The following is a 17,462-nucleotide window of genomic DNA, read 5'->3' as shown; positions in this document are numbered from 1 at the left end:
CATATATAGAAAAAGCCAGAAGTAGCACTGTGGCTCAAGTGGTAGAGTGCTAGCCTTGAGCAAAAAGAAGCCAAGGACAGTGCTCAGGCCCTGAGTTCAAGGACCAGGACTGACACACAAAAAAAGTTTAGATATACTATAAGAAGACTACAGACTAAAATCCCTGATAAATATTAATGAAAAAATCATCAACAAGTTAGCACCAGTGGCTCATGCCTATAATCCCAACTACTCAAGAAGGCGAGATCTAAGATCATGATTTGGAGACAGCATGGGCAAGAAAGTCCATGAGACTCTTATCTCCAATTAACTACCAAAAAGCCATAAAGGGAGCTGTGGCTCAAGTAATAGAGCACTATCCTTGAGCAAAAAAAGCTCAGGGACAGTACCCAGGCTCTGAGTTCAAGACTCAGAACTCTCTCTCTCTCTCTCTCTCTCTCTCTGACACACACACACACACATCATCACATCAACAAGATACTAGCAAATTATATTCAACAGCAGATTAAAACTATAAACCATACAGAAATGGATAAATGTATCATATAAATAGAAAATAGGACCAAAAAAAGCCACATGATCATCTCAATTGATCCAAAAAAGCACTTGATAATATTCAACACCTTTCATGATAAAAAACATCAAAGGCAATTAGAAATAGAGGAAAAGTATTCAAGTGATATGTGAAAAACTCATAACTAACACCACATCTAACAGCAAAAATACTGGAAGTATTCCTCTAAGATCAGAAAGAAGACAAGTATGTCTACTCTCACAGTTTTTCTTAAGCTTGCCTAGCAAGCTCCCAACACTGAGTTCAAACTCCATACCATTTTAAAAATGTATAATATATGGATATGGGCAGGATAAAGGGCTAGTTAAATACAAAAATGCAATCAGGAAGATCAAGTTCTAATGTTCCAAAACACAACAGAGTGACTATAATTCATTCATAGCAATTATTGTATATTTCAAAATGGACTTTGAATGTTCCCAACACAAAAAATGATACATGTTTGAAGTGAGAAATATGCTAATCATCCTGATTTGATTATTGTATATTGTTAAAATGTTACATTGTACTCCATGAATATGTATACAATTATTTGTGTGTCACTTAAAAGTCATGTAAACCACAATGAGATATCATGCCCTAGGATGGCCACTATTAACAAATAAACAGAATATAACAAGTATAGGTGAAGATGTGGAGAAATCGAATGCTTATACTTTGTTGGTGGGATTGTAAAATGAGGCAAACTGCTGTGGAATAGTGTGGAGATTTCTCAAAAACTTAAGAACAGATCTACTGTATGGCCTTGCCATTCTACTTCTGAGCATACATCAGAAAGAACTGAAGAAAACAAGGTCTTGAGGAGGCCATTGCACACCCATGTTTATTTACAATAGCCAAGAAATAAAAGCAACCTAAATGTTCATCAGCAGATAAATGAATAAAGAAAACATGGCATACACATAAAATGGAAGGAAGTCTTGTCTAATCTGGCATACTGGTAACTCTATGAGACATTATGCCAAGTGAACTAAACCAACCACAAAAGAAATGTGCTACATGATTCAATTTATAAGATATACCGAAAGTAACTAAACTCATGGAAACAGAAAGTAGAAGCTGGACGCCAATAGCTAACACCTATAATCCTAGCTACTTAGGAGAATCATGGTTCAAAGCCAGCTCAGGCAGGAAAGTCCATGAGACTCTTATCTCCAATAAACTACTTTTTTAAAAAGGAAAGGAGGGTGGTAGAGTGGCTTAGTGGTAGAGTGCTTGCCTAGCATGCATGAAGCCCTGGGTTCAATTCCTCAGCACCACATAAGCAAAAAATAAATGAAAAAAATAAAATTGAAAGAGAAAAAAAAATTTTAAAGGAGAGAGAGATGAGTAGAGCTGTAGTTCTATGAGTATAAAGTTATAATCATGCAAAATAAAAATGTTCTAGAGATCTGTTGTGCAATAATGTGGAAGTTGTGGTTCACACCTGTAGTTCCCAGCTAACTGGGAGGCAGATCCCAATTCAGGGAGATTCCTTGAGACCAGAAGTCTGCAGCCAGCTTGGGCAACAAATAAAGACCTTTTATCTTTTAAAATAAAAACAAAAACTATGTGCATACAGTTAATAATATAGTAATATACACTTTAACACATTAGAGTTCATTGTATACATGCATGGGATGGTACAATGTAATCTCACCTTTGCATTGCTAATATATGCTCATTTTTTAAAAAAGCATTGGCCAAGGGCTGGGGGTATGGCCTAGTGGCAAGAGTGCTAGAAGCCAGGGACAGTGCTCAGGCCCTGAGTCCAAGGCCCAGGACTGGCCAAAAAAAAAAAAAGCGGGCTGGGGATATGGCCTAGTGGCAAGAGTGCCTGCCTCATATACATGAGGCCCTGGGTTCGATTCCCCAGCACCACATATACAGAAAATGGCCAGAAGTGGCACTGTGGCTCAAGTGGCAGAGTGCTAGCCTTGAGCAAAAAGAAGCCAGGGACAGTGCTCAGGCCCAGAGTCCAAGCCCCAGGACTGGCCAAAAAAAAAAAAAAAGCATTGGCCACAAAATCATCAAAGACCTACTCATTCCACATTACACAACTCTTTTTATAGAACAGACACAATAAAAATACTCATCTACTCATAAAAAAATAAATGAAATAAAATACGATAGTCAATGTGGTGCTTTTTTTTTTTTGCCATGATAGGTAACAGATATGACTCTAGTGGTAGAGCAACCAATCCAGAGGCTCTAAGTTCAAAACAAAGAAAAATATGGACAGATAAATGATAGAGATAAGAGATAGATAGATGGATAGAGCACGCGCACACACACACGTGAACAGATTCTTTACCACTTGAGCAGCATCATAGTACCTGACACAGGTAAAGGTCATATGTCTTTTGTTTTCAAGTGAGAAATGGTTAACGCAATGTGGAGGTGGGAAAGGAAGCCAGAAGGACACCTTGAAAGACAGCCAGTTTTAGGAAGTTGAACATCTATAAGTGGGTTCCTATAAAGCTCTCTGCCTGTACTTGCCTTGGGAAATCTTAAGCCCTAGAGTGTCTGCTCCCATTTAAAAGCTCTGAAATGGAGCCATTGGCACTGTCCCCGCCAGCAAGCTCCAAGCTATGTTTCCCTTTCCCTCTCCAGCCTGCCACACCTCCTCTCATGCACCCCTACATTCCACAGCATGTGTGTGCACTGAGAACTCTCCATAGGGATTCATGGCTTGAGAAAGACTCATGGCCACTCTTGTGGAGTTGCAGAGAGGGCTCGGTGAGACCTGGAAGTTGCATATGAGTGAGTCTGAGTCTGAGGTCAGGAAGACAGTGATATATGGCCTCTAGTTCTCCATGGAGCAGGAGAGAGGGAGGGAGAGAGGGAAGGATAGATAGGGAGAGGGCCAGAGAGGGAGAGAGATGGAGAGCTGCTGGCTAAGGCCAATAGAATCATGCTAGAATCATGGAAGCCAGCTCCTTTCTTGTTCTGTCCTTCAGGCTGATTTCCCTGGAAGATTCCTCAGGGCCTCAGGGGTCCAAGTCAAAGACCACCAAAGCAGGAGAAGTTTCCAAGGTGTGTGATGGGTTTAATGAGCATCATAAAGGGACAAGGTGAAAGGGGTACAAATTCCAAATCCAGCCTTTATTGCCATTATTTCAGTGGCCGAGCTGAGGAAGGAGGCTCAGCAAAGCTCAGCTTATTCATTCCCAGAGTGAGACAGCTAGAAGAGAAGCTCCAGAGTGCTTTTCCATCCAGCTGAGGGGCTTGAACTGAAGGAAGGGGAGAGGAAGCTGCTGTCACTGCTGCTGTCAGGAGACCTCAAGCAGCAAACTGACCTCCGAAGGTCAGGACAGACCCAGAGTCAGGCAGGCATCAGACAGGAACATGGGGCGTTATTCGGGTAAATGGATTGAAGAAGTGAGAGAACTCTTAGGGTCCCCAAACAGCATTGAAATCTCATAGAGAGGCTCCTAGGGCATATTGGCTCCAGGGACTGAGGCCCTCAGGGAAGCAGGCCTCCAAACTGAGACACTCACAAGGGGACCCTAACATCTTCCCTCAGCTATTCAGCAAGGAGCAGGAGCAGGGCTGGAGGGAGAAGGAAAGAAAGGGGCTGAGAGGGCAGAAGAGGCTGAGGGGGAGCCTGAGATGAGCACTAGGGCTGGGACGCGGGTCAGGACCTGGAAGGGTATTGGGTAGGGCCTCTAGCAGCTTCCCTGCTGCTCTTGTTGGCGGATGAGGTTGGCGATGGGGCTGGTGATGCCACCTATCAAGGTCCAGTACTCATCAAAGCTGATCCACCCATCGTGGTTGGCATCTAGGTTCTGGATGAGCTTGTCTGCAGCTTTTCGGTTCCCCGTGTCCTGCAGAAGAATGGGGGGTGGGGGGGCAGGGGTCAGCCATGATGAGAGTGACAGCCTCTGAAAGCCCCAAGGCCAGGCACTGGTAGCTCATGCCTATAATCTTAGCTACTCAGGCTGAGATCTGAGGATCTCATTTCAAAGCCAGCGGAGACAGGAAGATTCAGGGACATTCTTATGTCCAAGTAACCACCAAAAAAGGCTGCAAGTGGAGCTGTGGCTCAAGAGAGAGTACCGGCCTTGTGCAAAAAAAACAACAACAACAACAACAACAACAACAAAGGTTAGTGTCCAAGCCCTGAGTTCAAGCCCCAGTACCAGCACAAAGGAAGGAAGGTAGGAAAGGACAGAGGGAGGGAGGGAAAGAGGGAGGGAGGGAGGGAGGGAAGGAGGGAGGGAGAGAGGCCCTAAGAAAAGACCTCAGACAGTACCAGCATCTGGCCTGGCAGCCTCTTCACTAGCTAGACCTGGGCATGTGCAGAAGACACAGGCCCAGGGAAGGATGCAGAGAGGCTCAGGGGAGAGTAACTGAAAGCGCTTAGGCCTCTGTGGGGCAGAATGGGGAGAGGCTGCCTGTGGGGAGCCTCACCGTTAGCATGTGGTTCAACTCCGTCTGGAGCATCTTTCGGAAGCTCCTCTTGTTGATCTTGTTCTTGACCAGGCTGTGCTTAGACACATATTTGTAGAAGTTTTCTACCAGGACGACCACCGCCTTCTCCAGATCAGTGTAGCAGTCAGCCATCTCACTGCCTCGGCTCCTCACAGGACCTGGGTACCCCGAGGAGGGGAGATGAAGAGATACCATCAGCCCCCCACGTTTCCACTCCCCCACTGGTTATCCTTTTTGTTTGTTTGTTTGGTTTTGGTTTTGGTTTTGATGCTGGCTTGGGGGTTTCAACTCAAGACCTGGGCACTGTACCCTAGCCTTTTCACTCACACCTCTACTCCCAGCTTTTTTGGTGATCCATTGGAGATAAGAGTCTGCCCAGGCTGGCTTCAAACCATAATCCTCAGGTCTCTGCCTCTTGAGGAGCTAAGATTACAGGTGTGAGCCACTGGTACCTGGTTGCTTATCCACTGGAGAAGAGGAGAGGATGGAGGATGGGAGCACAGCAGGTGTGCGGGTAGAAGGGGAGGCCTGGAATGAGAGCTACATGACTCCTCTAATTCAAGTGCTCCCCAGCCCAACTGCCTGGACAGGTTCCCCAGGCCCTTTCCTTGCCCCAGGCACCCCTGTCAGAGCCCAGGCTTGAGCAACAGACTCCCATAGGGAGCAGAGGAGGGAAACTGCCCAACTTTCCAGCCCTCCAAGCCATCCAAGGTCCCTACCCTGGGGAAAGCACGGCTACGAATTCCTAGAAAAAGTCAAGGCTGATGGGGGCAGCGATTTTTGTCTTCTATACACACACACACACACACACACACACACACACACACACACACACACAGGCATGAGCACACCAAGCAACAAAGTAGGAAGTAAGGACCTAGGCCTACCCCAACTCCTTCTGCAGGCTCCAAGGCAGTGAATTCAGAGATTCAGGCCACCGTGGCACCTCTTCAAGACAGGACATCTTAATCCATCGAATTACATTTGGTGTAGCTCTCCCAGTTCTGCATCACACCCTGATGGCCTCTCCTGTCCCTGGTCCCCACCCCTAAACATATAGCAGGACCCAAAGACACCCCTATTTCATTACCCTAAGGAGGAGCCAGGCCCTCACTCTGCACCAGCTGGAGACTGACCCTGGACACAGCAGCTGCTTGGCAGAGGCCACAAGCGTCACCCCCTCACCCCAGGACAAAAGGCACTCACATTCCAAGCGGATACAGCCTCTGAATAACAGGATATGAGGGGAGCAGGCGGATCTAGTCTATTTGTCGCCGCCCATGCCCAGAAGCCCTCCCCACCAGGTCTACCCCAGCAAAACAGACTGCCCTCCCACCCTGAAGCCCAAGAATGAGCTCCAGCCAACCCTTACCCAGAAGGTCCCAAAGCAAGAGGAGGTGGACCAGGCCACAACACAGGCCCCACCACAACCTTCCGTCCCTCCCACCTGCATTCTGATCTCTCATGTAGCCTTTCCTACCCCTATGCCAGCCTCCCAGTACTCTCTCCACCCAGCCTGCCCATTGCTCTGGCCCCGCCCAAACCATGCCTTCCTGGAGATGCCTGCTTTGACTCCTGCCCACGGCGTACTCCAAGGTTCCGTTCTGACTGGACTTCCACAAATATGTCTGCCCTCACCACACCAATACTGGCTGAGGTCAGTAACTCATTTGATCACTAACTGGTTGGGTCACTGTTTCTTTCTGGCTAGGATCTCATTCCTCGAGGCAAATACAGTGTTTCTTACATACAGCTACTTTGTATTCTGAAACGGACAGCAGGATTCACAGACTTGGGGACAATTTTTTAAAATCCTGACTGTGCATCCACCCTCCTTTTCATCTCTGTAATACCCCCGGCTCAGTGCCTTGCTCAAAAGGAGACCTTCTCTACTTATTCCACCTCCTCCTAGCCCTGATGCCAGGTGCCCAATGTACCTGACCACTTTGGCATGCTTTTTCTTTTATGGAGTTTCGTGGGGGTTTTTTTTCCTAAAGAAAGAATGAGACCAGAAGCAAAGAGGCCAGGATGTAAGAAGGAAGGAGACTTGAGAAGGAGAGGGGTCAAGGCTGGTGCATCACTGGTGGGAAATCCTGCCCCTCTCTGCCTGCCTGACCACTCTGGTCTGTGGCCGGAAGGATGACATACAGTGCCAGGATTGCAGGAAACCATATTTTTTTTTCCATACTCTTGATTTGGTAAGTGTATAACTCTGTGGTTCGGTATATATGCCTTTGTAAGTATTTGTACAGATTCTCGAACATTCACAGAGGAAGATACTTTTCGACCCAGAATTTGTCACCCTTGAGTGGGCTAAGGGTGGCCCAGGGCCATGCCTAATGCTCCTGGAAACTGTAGGAATTGTACCCAGAATCGTTTCTTTCAGAAAGGATTGGTGCCAAGCCCTATCCAAGACAAGCCTTGGGATTAGGGAGAGAATTGGAAGAACCTTCTATTCCCTTGCCATTCCAAACTAGTTGTCTGGGTGAGGAGTCCTGTGGGTAGTCGTCAAGGAAAAGGAAAGGGAAAAATGGGTGTCTGGGTGCTGTGCCTCTGTTTCTTTCCCCAAGGGTAAGCCCATCTCTCCCTCCACCTGCCTTCTTGAAGTCTTCTTTCTCCCACCAAGAGTCTCTCCTTCTGCTCCTTCTTAGTATGATGCCCAGCTCCTACCTGGCCTCTGGCAGCAGCCGACAAGAAACAGACGAGACCCCAAAAGATGACCTGGCTGTCTGCTCCAGGAGTGCTGGATGGAAGATCCTGACAGACAGCTTTGGAGTCCTTGGACTTTCTTTCCCAGGCCCTCCACCCAGGAAATCTACCTCCTCCCAACCTTCTTCTGGTAGTAAAATGGACAACTCTGAGATAACCATCTAGACAAAAGCTTTTCTGAAGCTTTTTCTGTGAGCAGGCTATCAGAGTAGGCCAGTCAGGTGTCATTATTCGCCTTCTTCCACCCTACCCTGGAGGCCAATAGACTGGCCCCACCCATGCCCCAGCCATCTGCTAGGGCAGCTGCCCATCCTCCCATCAGCCTGGCCTAAGGACCTCCAGGCATAGGGGGAGGGCAGGTGTGCTGTACCTTCCGTACCTTCCCAGGCAGGTTTCTTCACTGACTTAGCCACTGGCAGGTCATGGCCTGAGAATGGGGACTAGGGCATAAAGATATGCACAATCTCCCCACCACCAAAAAAAAAAAGGAAAGAAAAGAAAAAGTGGCAATGGGGGGGAACCACTTGCCTACCAAAGGGCCTTTCCCTAAAGGGGCCTCTCACCTGGGGACACCCACCCCTCCCCCAATGTTTTCATTGTCTTCTCCTTGGCTGATTCATCATTGAGCAACCAAGGAGGCTCCTGCCCCCACCTCCGCCCACCACCTCAGCCCAGCTTGCTGACTTCTCCAAAAGCCCAAATTACCCTGACACCATGCCCCTGGATCTCAGCCACTATATCCCCACCCTCCCACCCCCAGATTCTAAGCCCCACCTCCTCCAAGGGCCTGTTAATCGCTCCCCAAATCCCTAGTCTGGAGCCTAGAATGTCTACCACACCCTCTAAAGTTCGCCTTCCCTTCCCACCACACACACATTTCTTGAGACTTTGTTTCCAAGTGTTAGGATAGTCTCGAACTCCTGTCCCCCCCTACTCAATGTCCTCTCCAGAGCCTAGCTCACTTTCACACTTAAGTTTGGCATTCTTTGGGTCCCTTCCCCATACCTCAAATTCATTCACCCATTCATTCACCATTCATATTCCATTCACTCATTCATTCCCTTACATGTTCAACGATGTGCCCTATCTCTCCCCTCCCCATTCTCACAAGATTCTCAGCATCTCCTTCCCTCAGGAAGCAGAGGTAGGATAGCTTAGGGGATGGTAACCAGATATCAGAAAACATTCCACACAAGATCTGAGAAAGAACCAAGATCTGAATGCTGAAAAATCACTACAACAAGCCCAGCACTAGTGGCTCAAGCTTGTAATTCTAGCAATTCAACATGTTGAGGTCCAGTCTTCAAAGTTCAAAGCCAGCTGGGCCAGGAAAGTGCATGAGACTTCCATCTACATTTAACCACCAAAAAGCCAGAAGTGGTGCTGTGGCCAGAGTGGTAGAATGCCAGCCTTGAGTGAAAAAAATCTTCAAGAGACAGTGCCTAGACTCCTGAGTTCAAGCCCCAGTACTAGCACACAAAAAAAGAAATTTTAATTACTAGAACAGCAAGAAATTGAATTAGCTTTTCAAGAACTAACAGATCTGCATTCCTTCCATCACTTTCTCTTATCTCTTAGATGTTAAATGAGATACAAAATGGCCCTAGACTGGAAATGGCACTGTGGCTCAAAGTGGTAGTTCTAGCTTTGAGTGAAAGGCTCAGGGACCGTGCCTAGGCCCTGAGTTCAAGTCCCATGACCAACAAAAATAAAATGGCCCTAGATGAGTAACTGATCCAAGAATAGGAGGTCTCTGGTTTTTGTAAATCTGTGACCAGCAAGAATATCTTAAAAGAATCACAAGGACCTGGACACTGGTGGCTCAAGCCTGCTGCTCAGGAGGCTGAGATCTGAAGATCACAGTTCAAAGCTAGCCCTGGCAGGAAAGTCCATGAGACTCATCTCCTATCAACCACCAGAAAACCAGAAATGGAGCTGTAGCTCAAGTGGTAGAGAGTTAGCTTTGAGCAAAAAGAGCTCAGGGACAGTGCCAAGGCCCTGAGTTCAAGCCTCTAGACCGGAAAAAATAAATCACAAGGAACATAGTTCCACATCTCAAGATCCTTTCAAGATCTTTGATTACAAAGCTAATTTAGATCCATTGTTTCCATGCCTGAGTGACAATATCAAAACAAGATAATTGGAAAATTGCTAGGTGACCAGGTTTAAACTAAAAGATCTCAGCCCGTTTATGGTACATAATACCTCTGGGATGAAGACCACATTCTGAGCTTTGATTTTCTTACCCTCTCCTTTCTCCCTACTTTGACTGCCTGTGCTAAATAAATTTTTGCTGGCTATTAGCTATGAGCCTCTTTCATGAGTTACTTCAAATTTCTTCTCATCATTAAACCAAATTTGAGAGTATTTGGTAGGTGGGTGATTGGAAAACTGAGTAGACTTTCTTTCTATCAGGGGATCACTCTTCTTTTCCAAATACCCTACCAGGGATAAACCCACACAGGACAAGAAATCCTGTCATTCTTGATCCCTTCTACTTGAGTAACCCAGTTACCTTCTACCCACTTTGATTTCAGTCTCCTCTAATTTCTTCCAGACAAGTAAAGTTCACACACACACACACACACACACACACACACACACACACACACACTCCTATACTTGGCTGCCCCTGGCCTCTCTGACACTGACAGCTCTTCACAAGTTGGTACAAAAGGTTGAGCCCACTTCACCACCATGCCTGACCTTGCCCCCACCTCAACAGGACTGGGCAGGAAAATGAACCCATAGTATAGTTGGCTCTGCCAAGCATGGCAAGTCAAGCCAGGACCTGCCTGGGTCCTGAGGTGGAGAAGCTGCAGGTTCGAGGTTCAGCCCCTTTCCCTTTCCCTCTCCTGGGAAGCTCCCAGGTCTCCCCAGGGCCCCACCCAGGTTCCTCCCAAAGAACCAGCACCCAGAGCACGAGGAGGCCTGCATCCGGGACCTGCCTGGCCTGCCCATAAGGTAAAAGAGATGCCACCTCTGCCCCAGCCTCCCTCCCGGGGTTCTCAGGCGCCCGAGGCCCTCCCTGGGCCCTCTTGGATCGGTACCCTTTCCCAGGACCCAATTACCAGAGTTCTATGAGGCCGGGTCTCCACTAACATACACTTGCCCTTTTCTTCTTTTCTGTTCAGGGGATTGTACAGCTGTGGGCAAGGTTCCGGCCTGATCTGCCCCAGTGTCTTAGCCCCTGGAGACGAGCCCAGTCAGCTGCTGGGCCGGGGAGGGGGGTCTTGCTACCCCATGGACTCGTCGCCAGGCCTAACCGGGCCTCCAATGTTACCAGCACTCCCCACTCCCAAACTGGCTTTTGGGGAAAGTTAATAATTACCAAAACCTTCCTGGCTGTTCCCTGGGGCGGCTCGTCTCCCCAGGTCCCCTTCACTGGCCTCCCAAGTCTACAGTGTCCCTCGGGCAGCCACCGGTGTCCCAGGCCGGGCCTGGGGTGCTCACCTGCCTTCTCGGTCCACCGGTCCACCGCCTCTCCAGCAGGGATCTAGGGCCTGGGCTCTGGCACTGCCAAGCAAGCTCCCCGCTCAGCCCAGCCAGGACTCCTCCCCGCTGCACTCCCAGAATCTGTCCCACTCCCTCCCGGCCCTGCCTGGCTGAGCTGGCTCGGTGGGGAGGTAGTGACTGAGCTCCCTCTTGACTTGGCCCTGGGGTTGGGCCCTTGTTAAAGGGATATACACCTTTTTTAACACCCCTCTACCTCCACCCCAGAGGGAGTGGTAGAAGCTGGCACTCCCCGAACCCCACCCTTCTTACTCCTCAGGACCTAAGCAGAACTCCACAAGGTGGAGAAAGGCAGGGAAGGGCTGCCACCTGTCCTTCCCTAGGTCACTGAGAGCCCAGTTTCAGAGGCACCTAACAGACAAGTTCAGTTAGCATTCCAGGCTAGCCTAGCTGGCCACAGAAACTTCCTTGCTATTGGGATTCCGGAAGGAACATCTGATAGCTGGCAGACACAGGAAACCAGAGTTCTGGTCTTTCTAGTTCAGCTATCCTGAACTCTCCTGAGACCATCCCTAAGACCCCTCATGCCCAGAGGAGGACTCCCTGGCAAACCCCCAGTCACCCCCTTTCTCTCAGGTGCCTAAGACAGCTGGCCACCTTGACCTCTCTTTAATGGGGTCACATTAGAACCACAGAGGATCCTGTCACCCTCTTCCACCGGTGACTTCCATTTATTCACTCATGATGTATCAGGTTGTCAGATAAGAACTCACTGTGTGATTGGCCCCATCATCCTCCCAACACCCCTGTGATGAGTCACATTTTATAGATCAGGAAAGATATTCTAAGAGCATGCTCCAAACTTCAAAGTAAGTGGCAGAGCTGGGATTCAATCCCAAGCCAGTTAGCCTGTTTCTCAGCCCCCATTTTCCTTGCCATTAGTCAGTTGGGTCTGAAAACATGTGGGTTTGGGTCCTTTACCCCCAAATATGTATACCTGTCTGACATCCAATTGGCAAGGAAGAGCCCTGTTCCTGAGAACAGACCTGGACTCCTGCCTTTCAGGTCCAGTACCGTCTCATCCTTAACTCAAGTCCATGGGGAAAGTGAGCACTCAGTCCCTGCCAACCACCCCAGCCCTAAATGTTCCACTTCACCAGTGGCTTTTCCATTTAACCCCAAGAAACCCTCACCCAGGGGTCCTGAGGATGGGGAGGGGGTGTCCACTCAAGACAACATCTTTTCCTTTTTCCATTTTTTTTTATTAATCAAATGATACAAAACAACCATCATCCTGCAAATGCCCAAGCACCCAGCTGGGTTCTCTTACTCCCAGAATCACACCCTTCTCAGCCTCTTCCCTAACCCTGCTCTCCTTCTTCCCCTGCCCTTGTTCAGGAGCACTATGAGGAGGATAAGACCGAATTGGGAGTAAGAAGGAATAGTATGGGATAGACAGCTACAGTGGTGGTTGGAGAAACGATTAGGAAGGGAAGGGTCTCAGAGACCCTTTATAGTACCAAATATCTAGCCACATTCCCAGCCCCTTTCTTCAAATCATTTCCCATAACTCAGCTCTTCTCACCATGCCCCTACTACCAAACCACTGGGCCCTTATACCATCCTCATCCCTCCATGTGCTTCCCAGTCCCAACCTGTCCCTTAGGGTTCCCCGGGATGCAGACTCCTGGAGCCATGAGCTCCATAAAGCATGATAGAGCACCTCAATGGAGTGCACAGAGCTCCTGGGGAAGGCTGTTATGACCTTGGACTTTGCAGAGATGAGGAGAGGTGCCAGCTGGGGAATAGTGTAGTGATAGTGGATAGAAATTTTATTTCCAGGTCCATGGTCTCTAAGGTTCCCTTTTCCCCCAACTTCTCCCCCCCCCCACCCCACCCCTAACTCCAGGAGGATGTCAACTTCCTGGGACTGGGTTCTCCATCTTCACACTCTTGGCTGCTTCTCCAATCAGCTCCCAGAAGCTCCCAAACTCCAGTTTAGAGTCATTACAGTTGCTCAGGTTGGCAATCTTCTCTTCCAGCCCACAATTGCTCTGTGGAAAGGGAAGATACCACAGCTTAGCAAGTTAATACCTTCAGACCTTCCCACCTCACCCTGGCTGGAGGCAGACAGGGGGGCCCTGGCAACGGCAAGAGGGAAGGGCTGGGGGGTTGCTAGTGCCACTGTAGGGGTGGGGTCTTGGAACAGTTGCTTGGGAAGTTAGGGGCCAAGATTGGGTGGGATCCACCCCACCCCCCAGTACCGGCATGAGGTGGGGCAGCTGCTGGGTGACCAGGTCCTGTAGCTCAGAGGGAGTGAGCATCTCCTTTCCACCTTCTGCGGAATACTGGTGGAAATTCTTGATGAGGGTCTCAATGGCCCTCTCCACATCACTGAATTCCTGGGCATCCTGAGGGGAGGAAAAATGAGCCACATCAGAGAAGTTCCTACTCCTGCCACACCTGCTTCCCCCAGGAACTTGAGCACAGCCAACTGGGCAAAAGACAACTGGGAAGGGACACAGGCCTCTGCCCACTCTAGAGCCCAGAATCCAGCCCTTGCCCTCACCCCCACCACAGCCTCTAGGCCACAACTGCTTCTGCCCTGAGCCATAGGTTGGGCAAGCTTTCCCTCCTCAACAGCTCCAACCCCAGCAGGACAGGTTCTAGCATGTGCCCAGATATCCTCTTCCCAGGAGGACTCCATCTGCTTCACTCTATGTGTGGTGAGCAGGGAAAGATTCAGTTCTCCCTGGCCAGGTCTGGGTGCAGAGCAAGATCAGGGTAAGCAGCACAAGTCAGTGGAAAACACAGACACTTGGGGAGAAAGAAGGGAATGTAGGAACACATCAAGCAGGTGAGTAGGCCCACCTCAGCGTTGGCTGACCGACACTGTCCCATGGTGCACTTGGTCCTTTGGTGAGAGTTGTGTTGTCTTACAGCCTGCCCCAAGGAAGCTGATGGCTCATGATCTGCCTAGAAGAGGAAAAGACCTGAAGTATGACCTCTGTGGCTCCACTCAAGATATTCTTTATCCCATGAGTTGGAGTCAACTATACACAAGTCTAGTTCCTCCCCATAGACCCTAGAGGCATCTAGAGGCAACCCATCTAGAGGCAATCTTTTAGGCCTCACCTCAATTCATTCTTCCCACCTCCTCCAGCCACCCACTTCTGCCCCAAACACACATACCAAACTCCAGGATAGAGATAGTCAGCCCTCCCTTGGAAAATTTGGAGAAAAATAGACACAAGGTGCTCCCCGGACAGACGCAACCCATCCAGATGAAAAGCCCTGGGTTTCCTTACCTGTTGGCAGCCGCTGAGACTGGACAGGAGGAACTAGCTCACCTGAGCTCAGCTATTATACCTGGGGGAAGGGAGGGGAGGGAGGGGGCTGGGCCTCGTCCCTTGGCCAGCCCTCCTGTTACAGCAGCCAGGGCTGGGATGTGAGCCAGCTATGTGGGCCCCACCCTCCACTGGCCCGAAATCCAGTCTGTTCCCACCCCTGCCAGGAGGAGGGAGTCATGAGGGCCCCTGGAGCTGGGATACCCCTGGCCATAGATCAACATGAACAGTCACTGGGAGAGAAGGGGAGGAACATGGAGTAAAGGGAAAACATGAAGGGTCTCACCTGGGAGCTGAAAGAGCTCAGGAAAATTGTGAGGCAGGGAAGCAGAGGGGGTCTACATTAGTCAAGAGAAAAGAGAGACAGGGGCTGATCAAAGAAAGGTTTGTGGGACAAAAGGGAATAAGGGACTTAGAAAAAGTCCACGGGGGCCTCTCTGTAAGCTCAATGTCTCAATGTCTGTCGGTCTACCTGCCTGCTTGTCTGTCTCTTTCTTTCCAACCAGGGCTAATTTTTTTTTAATTTTTAATGTTATTTTCAAATGATTGTACAAGGGGGTTACAATTTAACATGTCCATTTATCTGTGCAGTGCATCTTGATCATCACCTTTCCACCATTTCCCCCCTCCTACCTCTACTCTTTCCCCTACCAGTAATATCAATTTTTCTACTCCCTTGGGAAAAAGCAGATTCCATTAAATTAATATATATATATTGTCGGGCTCTTGAACTCAGGGCTTGGATGTTGTCCCTGAGCTTTTTCACTCAAATCTAATGCTCTACCACTTTGAGCCACAACTCCACCTCTGGTTTTCTGGTGGTTAATTGGAGATGACTGTCATAGGCTAGTTTTGAACTAGGAGCCTCAGATCTTAGCCTCCTGAGCCAGGGCCAATTCTGAGAGTGACATTCAAGCCTACCCAGACATAAAGCCCAACCTCTCCAAGTTCAGATGGCTGAGGTCAAGAGGAAGGTCCAGAGAAGGGCCTGGTAGAGGGAGCACTGAGCTGACTTCCTAAGAGTTCCTCACAGCAGTCTAGAATACTCATGTACAAGGCCCAGATGAGTTACTTGGCAGCTAACCACATCTCCAAACTGGTTAGACTACAACCTTCTCCCCCTCCTCCCTCAGAATCCCAAGTCTTCCCAGGCCCAGCAACTACACCTCAGCACCCGCCCTTCAACCCAGCCCCCAGGATGTCATCCCAGAAAGCCTGCTGTACCCAAATGGTCCAAGCTCAGAAGCTTCCAACTCACAGTCATGGGGGAGGGGGTAGAAGGAAGGACAGTGGGGTCAACATGGGTCAGAAACCAGAGGCAAAATTCCTGGCCCCTTTCCTAAATCCTGAGATCAGAGCACACATCTCCATGCCCCACCCATATCACCTGTTAGAGCTCTCTTGTACTTTTGGTCTCAGTCTGTGGCCCTTCCATGAGGGTCGCATGGAGACAGTTCCTCTGAAGGGCTCTGAAGAGACCCTTCTAAGGGTCTTTTCATCTCAGGGCTTCTGTGAGAACACAATGACCCTCTAAGGAGTCTCAGCCTGGGGGTCCCTGTCATTATAAAGACATCCCCAGTGTAGGAGCCCTGCTGGAATGTCTCTGTCAATGTCTCTTCTGAGATCTCTGTCTGGATGGCTAGGGACCCTTCTGTGGTGTATGATGGGAAGTTTGTCTCAGTCTGACTCCCTGGACTTCTACAGATGCCCACGTGGGCACCTGTAGGTACCGCATTGACAGTCAAAGAAAGGTAGCCCTGAATCACTGCCCCACCCCTGCTCTCTCTGGTGGTGGATTTTGCAAACCACATGGTCCTCAGGCCAGGAAGAACAGGGAGAGAGCAGCCAGGCCCCAAGTGCCACTACAACAGCACCTACCCCACTCCCTTAACCCATCATCCCCAGTCCCTTCTGCTTCACTAGTGCTATGGAAGAGAGGAGAGAGAGGAGGAGGAGAGCTCCCATGAACCCACCCACCTGCAAAAGACTCCTGTATTAGACGCTGTAGAATTTCATGCCAGTTCCAGCTACTCCTTTTCTTGCTTTCTTTCTCTCTTTCCTTTTCTCTCTTTTACAGTGCTGGAATTAGAATTTGAGCATGCTTGAGCCATCCTTGAACTTGCTAGCCAGCCCTCAGTTTTCATCTGGTGATGTTTGAGGATGGGGTCTTGCTTCCCAGCCTGGTGCATGCCTGAGCTCTGATCCACTTACTTTTTTTTTTTTTTTTGTCAGTCCTTGGCCTTGAACTCAGGGCCTGAGCACTGTCCCTGGCTTCCTTTTTGCTCAAGGCTAGCACTCTGCCACTTGAGTCACAGTGCCACTTCTGGCCATTTTCTGTATATGTGGTACTGGGGAATCGGACCCAGGGCCTCATGTATACGAGGCTAGCTCTCTCACCACTAGGCCATATCCCCAGACCCTCCACTTACTTTTTACACTTCCTTTTGTCACTGGGATGACAGACACATGCCACTGGGCCAAGCTTTCCTTCTGTGGACACAGTGTGATGGGCTTTTCTTCCTGGGCTAGCCCATCCCTGTCTTCTCCATCTCAACCTCCCAGGTGTGAACCACTGCACCCAGATACCGTTAAGAGTCTCAGGAACCTTTCTGCCCAGGTTGGATTCAAACCCCAATCCTTCCACTTTCAGCCTCCCAAGTGATAGAATTATAGGCCTGGGTCACCATATGTGGTTCCACTACTACTGTTTCTTCATAATTGGAGATAAGAGTTTCATGGGGACTTTTCTGCCCTGGCTGTCTCTGAACCACAATCCTTAGATCTCAGCCTCCTGAGTAGCTAGGATTACAGGTGTGAGCCACCAGCACCCAGCTGTTTCTTCAGCCTTAATACAGGATTTTAGAATACTATGGGCTTTAAAGGGCAGTGAGAATTTACAAGGATAATGCAGGTAAAATGTCTGGCCATGTGCCCAACATATGGTGAGCCCTCCCTTGCCTTGTGTG

The 17,462-nt window shown here is 49.1% G+C and overlaps 2 protein-coding genes across 6 annotated transcripts; both read right to left on the bottom strand.

The window, feature by feature from the left end:
• Positions 1 to 3,584: 3,584 nt before the first annotated feature.
• S100a16 (S100 calcium binding protein A16) lies at positions 3,585 to 11,320 on the bottom strand. 5 transcript variants are annotated; one of them, XM_048358001.1, is made up of 3 exons: positions 11,150 to 11,320; positions 4,967 to 5,145; positions 3,585 to 4,380 (listed from the first exon to the last, which is right to left on the bottom strand). In XM_048358001.1, the coding sequence occupies exons 2-3, from the start codon at positions 5,117 to 5,119 to the stop codon at positions 4,222 to 4,224; spliced, it is 312 nt and encodes a 103-aa protein (XP_048213958.1). In that variant the 5' UTR covers positions 5,120 to 5,145; positions 11,150 to 11,320; the 3' UTR covers positions 3,585 to 4,221. The 5 variants fall into 5 exon arrangements, with proteins under 5 accessions (XP_048213958.1, XP_048213961.1, XP_048213960.1 ...); XM_048358004.1 differs by having other exon boundaries at positions 4,967 to 5,127; positions 11,150 to 11,307; XM_048358003.1 differs by lacking the exon at positions 11,150 to 11,320 and adding an exon at positions 10,768 to 10,941 and having other exon boundaries at positions 4,967 to 5,127.
• A 1,083-nt stretch (positions 11,321 to 12,403) lies between these two features.
• Positions 12,404 to 14,535, bottom strand: S100a14 (S100 calcium binding protein A14). Its single transcript, XM_048357094.1, has 4 exons — positions 14,458 to 14,535; positions 14,021 to 14,125; positions 13,414 to 13,560; positions 12,404 to 13,203 (listed from the first exon to the last, which is right to left on the bottom strand). Exons 2-4 carry the CDS (start codon positions 14,048 to 14,050, stop codon positions 13,066 to 13,068), a joined length of 315 nt encoding a protein of 104 aa, XP_048213051.1. The 5' UTR covers positions 14,051 to 14,125; positions 14,458 to 14,535; the 3' UTR covers positions 12,404 to 13,065.
• Positions 14,536 to 17,462: the final 2,927 nt, after the last annotated feature.

Source organism: Perognathus longimembris, chromosome 11 (genome assembly GCF_023159225.1).
Source record: "Perognathus longimembris pacificus isolate PPM17 chromosome 11, ASM2315922v1, whole genome shotgun sequence".
In the NCBI taxonomy this organism is placed as follows: domain Eukaryota; kingdom Metazoa; phylum Chordata; class Mammalia; order Rodentia; family Heteromyidae; genus Perognathus; species Perognathus longimembris.
This window is presented reverse-complemented; position numbering and strand designations above follow the sequence as displayed.

What these genes read in the sequence shown, in the direction of transcription:
- S100a14 (XM_048357094.1), bottom strand. Translation starts at nt 14,050, where the DNA reads ATGGGACAGTGTCGGTCAGCCAACGCTGAG. An exon ending in GTCGGTCAGCCAACGCTGAG is followed by an intron (nt 13,561 to 14,020) that starts GTGGGCCTACTC and finishes TCCTCCCCTCAG; the next exon opens with GATGCCCAGGAATTCAGTGA. An exon ending in AGCTGCCCCACCTCATGCCG is followed by an intron (nt 13,204 to 13,413) that starts GTACTGGGGGGT and finishes CCCTTTCCACAG; the next exon opens with AGCAATTGTGGGCTGGAAGA.
- S100a16 (XM_048358001.1), bottom strand. Translation starts at nt 5,119, where the DNA reads ATGGCTGACTGCTACACTGATCTGGAGAAGGCGGTGGTCGTCCTGGTA. An exon ending in AGTTGAACCACATGCTAACG is followed by an intron (nt 4,381 to 4,966) that starts GTGAGGCTCCCC and finishes ATTCTTCTGCAG; the next exon opens with GACACGGGGAACCGAAAAGC.